Source organism: Heliconius melpomene, chromosome 15 (genome assembly GCF_056956725.1).
Source record: "Heliconius melpomene rosina isolate 202511_hmr_F chromosome 15, ASM5695672v1, whole genome shotgun sequence".
Lineage (NCBI taxonomy): Eukaryota > Metazoa > Arthropoda > Insecta > Lepidoptera > Nymphalidae > Heliconius > Heliconius melpomene.
The window spans coordinates 12,001,351-12,005,033 of NC_140403.1; the positions used below are offsets into that span (position 1 = coordinate 12,001,351).

Below are 3,683 nucleotides of genomic sequence, written 5' to 3' on the forward strand. Positions count from 1 at the left end.
CTTAGAAGTCGAATATTACAAATTCCCTTAAAAAGTCTTAGCGAGCACCTACGTCCTATAAGTAACTCCTATGCAAAATTTCAGATTCCTAGCACATGTAGTTTCTGAGATTTCGTGATGAGTGACCTTTCGATTTTATATATATAGACTAGCGACCCCCTTGCGGCTTCGCCCGCTTTTACTACTGGATTATTCATATAATGTATGTTTGCAAAGCACTTAAGATAATGTGAAAATTAATTAAACTCTAATGCAACCCGCATTTTCGTAGTTCCAATAAGGATTTTCCAATTGTTTTACTCGGCAAGGATTTTTGAGTAGGTATCGTAATTTTAAATCTGTTCTACTAATCTTTTCAAGTACTTAATTAAATATATTTAAATGACTATTTTTAGATAGTTATGACTATTTTTAAACGGAAGAAATTATAAACAAAAGCCTTCCTACTAATAACTACTACAAAAAATATGAAACCAAATATATCGCGCTGAAATAATACATTCAACTCCAATTATCCAATACGTGCAAACGCATCTAAATCTTCGTTGCTATGCCTCTATAGCGGGCGGGTTTTTTTTTTCGAGCTTGTGGTTAATGCTGAAGAGGATATTCTGTCCCTGATGAAAAGCAAGCACTACGTGGCTGCCTTTGAGGAAAATTAAATAGAATGCATTGGCCGGGAATCGAACCCGGGCCGCCCGCGTGGCAGGCGAGCATTCTACCACGGAACCACCGATGACTGCTCATGACGCGCTTGTATAAGCAAAACGTCGCGGGGCGCGTTTCGCAGCAAGGATGTTTTGATATTGTACTTATTAAAATGAAAAAACAGTAAAAGACAGTTTTGATCTACATTAAATGGCCAACGTAACTAATATACTATTTATATGCTGAGAGTAAGGGATAAGTAAAACTTAAGTCGGCACAGCTGATGAGTCAACGGCGTGATGTGTCAACAATTAAATGCGTTTTTCTCTAAAACTATTCGCAATTTCGAAATAGTGTAAAAAGCAAATTTTATCTTCGTTTAACGTAGAAAATTAATAAAGTATTTTAAAGGATAAGGATTAATACCATTATGGAAAAATATCCCTCACAATAAAAAATATATTGAAATTACTATTTTTAGACAGAAATATGATCACTACACGTTATCCTTAAAAGATAAAAATATGCTCTCGCGGACTTTTTTGTAGATCTTATTAAGGGAAACAATACTCCAGTACATTATTTTCATGTAGTACTTACCATTAAAGCAGCGCATGCGCGAAAGTGTCTCAATGGGTAGGACTTTAGACACATTTATCGTATTTATGTTAATTTACATAAGAATGTACAAATAATAAACTATATATAAACCTTCCCTAAGAAATACTCGACCTAATGGTGAAAACCGCATAAAGATCCGTTGGGTGGTTTAGAAGAAGAAGAGTTAGAAAGTTCAGACAGACACGAAAAGCGACTTTGTTTTATAAGATATAGGATAATAAAGCGAAAGAGTTTGTTTGTTTGATTTTTTCAAAAACTTAAAATTTTGTTGCGCATGCGCGGGTTCAAGATTGTTCTTTAATTATCCGTTTTTTCGATTCAATTACTTATAATAGTACACAATAAGATATTACTGTTAGAATTCGATTCACAATTGTTTATTTTTTTCATACTAAAGTGACCCTATTTATATAATTGTCAATCTGTTGATAAGTGCAGCATAATAAAAATATTATAGATGGTAAGCGGGCGAAGCCGCGAGCGATGCCCTAGTAGAGAATAAAGTCCGACAAATAATAAACTTCAGTGCTATAATTAAATTTGCAAAGGAATTTGTTTGGTACGAGCTATAAGCTACCTCTAATGGAGATTGCTTAATCATATCTGCACGCTGTCTGCTCAGTAATTTTATGAAGAAATCGATATTTTATTCTGGTATAAATACATTTTTCTGCATAGTAAAATCTCTCCGTTCTGATATCTGTTGATTTTAGAGACATTGCTGAATGTCAACATGTAACAAAAGCTTTAGTGTTTGTTTTCATCTTCACTTTGTTCAAAGCAGGGTAGGCAGAGGGAGCCTTAAACAATTAAAGGACTTAGGCATAGTATATTCCTATAAGGAATATATCGTGAAGCTAGAAGATAAATAAATGTAAAAAAGGTAAATAAAGAGGAGTCTTTTGAATTCTTGCGTGTAATTTATGTTAGTAAACGTATACCCGGTTAAATGTCATTTTGAGCGAAGTTTTATACATAAAAGCAACTACATCAGTAAGAATAAATATTGGTACAATCAAGTGTTTGTTAATAAATTCTTAATGTTGAGCAACAACATGAAATATATTATACGCATGTTTTTTTAAAAAAACATTACTTTTTTCATATAAAAATCACTCTTCTTCACTTTTTATACTTTCTTCTTAGTAAACTTCACGTTTTCTACCGCAGGGAGTCTTTTAGTTATGAACAGGACATATAGATGAACAGGAAACATAGTTAATAAAAATGTAAATGGCTATGATATCTTCATTTAGTGAGAAAATTAATATGAATTTAGATGAACAAAATATTAAAACGTTTGTACTCGTAGTTTCAAATATACCTTTAATTTAATAAAAAACATTATTAAAACCTATCGTTAAAAGTAACAAAAAAATATATCTAACGACTGGGTTAACTATATTTTTTAATAATTTTATCAGACTTCAACAATAGGTTGAGCACCTTCTATTAACCAAGCGGTACCACTATTAGCCTTTTCGAATATTTCTACAGCAGCCTCGCCAACTGAGTCGACCTCTTGCCATGGTTGCTTGCTTAAGAAGACATCAAAATCTTTATTAATCTCCGAATCAAACACTTTTGGATTTTTTACAAGACTTGACCTACTAAATCCTGGGCATATGGCTATTACTCTGACACCTGTTCTATTAAAATTGTAAACATGTCCTAAGGATTTGGAGAAACCGAATACAGCGAATTTGGAAGCTTGGTAAATTGGGAGAAATTGGTCTATCCTATAGCCATACCTCGATGCCATATTGATAATTGTGCCGCCTTGCCCATTCTTATCTGTTCTCATGTGTTCCCAAAACTTTAACGACCATTCTATCACTGCTGTAACATTGATATCAATGGTTCTTTTAGCTTGCAAGTCGTTTAATATACCTGCATTGTTAACAAGCACATCGACAGTCTTGTAAGTGTCAATAAGTCTTTTAAATATAACTTCTAGATCTTTTGTGACGTCACATTTAAGGAATACAGCACGATCATTTCCATATTTCGCGCACAGTTTTTTCGCTGTACCTGCTCCTTGTTTTTCGTCAACATCAAGAAGAACCACTACTTTGGCTCCTTTTTCAAGATAATTCACTGCTATTGAATGTCCAATACCCACAGCACCACCAGTGACGACGACAACTTTATTTTTGAGATTTTTAGCCATGTTAACTTGACAGACTAGTTACAGCACAATAAATTTATCTCGGATTACTCTTTATATAAGTACAACAAGCGTAGAGTCAAAGGTCTTAATTCATTAGACAACATAAACAACTTCTGCTTATCACTTAACGTGCCTATCATATATAATATTTTGCGCGAATATTTTTTTAAGACTGGCGCAGTTGTATGTATTGTATTGTACATTTATTAAAATATATTTTTATTGTATGTTGAAAAAAACAAAA

At 33.1% G+C, this 3,683-nt stretch overlaps 1 protein-coding gene across 1 annotated transcript; it reads right to left on the minus strand.

Moving 5' to 3' along the window:
- Window positions 1–2,575: 2,575 nt before the first annotated feature.
- LOC146531730 (15-hydroxyprostaglandin dehydrogenase [NAD(+)]-like) lies at window positions 2,576–3,483 on the minus strand. Its single transcript, XM_085198169.1, has one exon. It carries the CDS (start codon window positions 3,437–3,439, stop codon window positions 2,690–2,692), a length of 750 nt encoding a protein of 249 aa, XP_085054295.1. The 5' UTR covers window positions 3,440–3,483; the 3' UTR covers window positions 2,576–2,689.
- Between the last annotated feature and the right edge of the window lie 200 nt (window positions 3,484–3,683).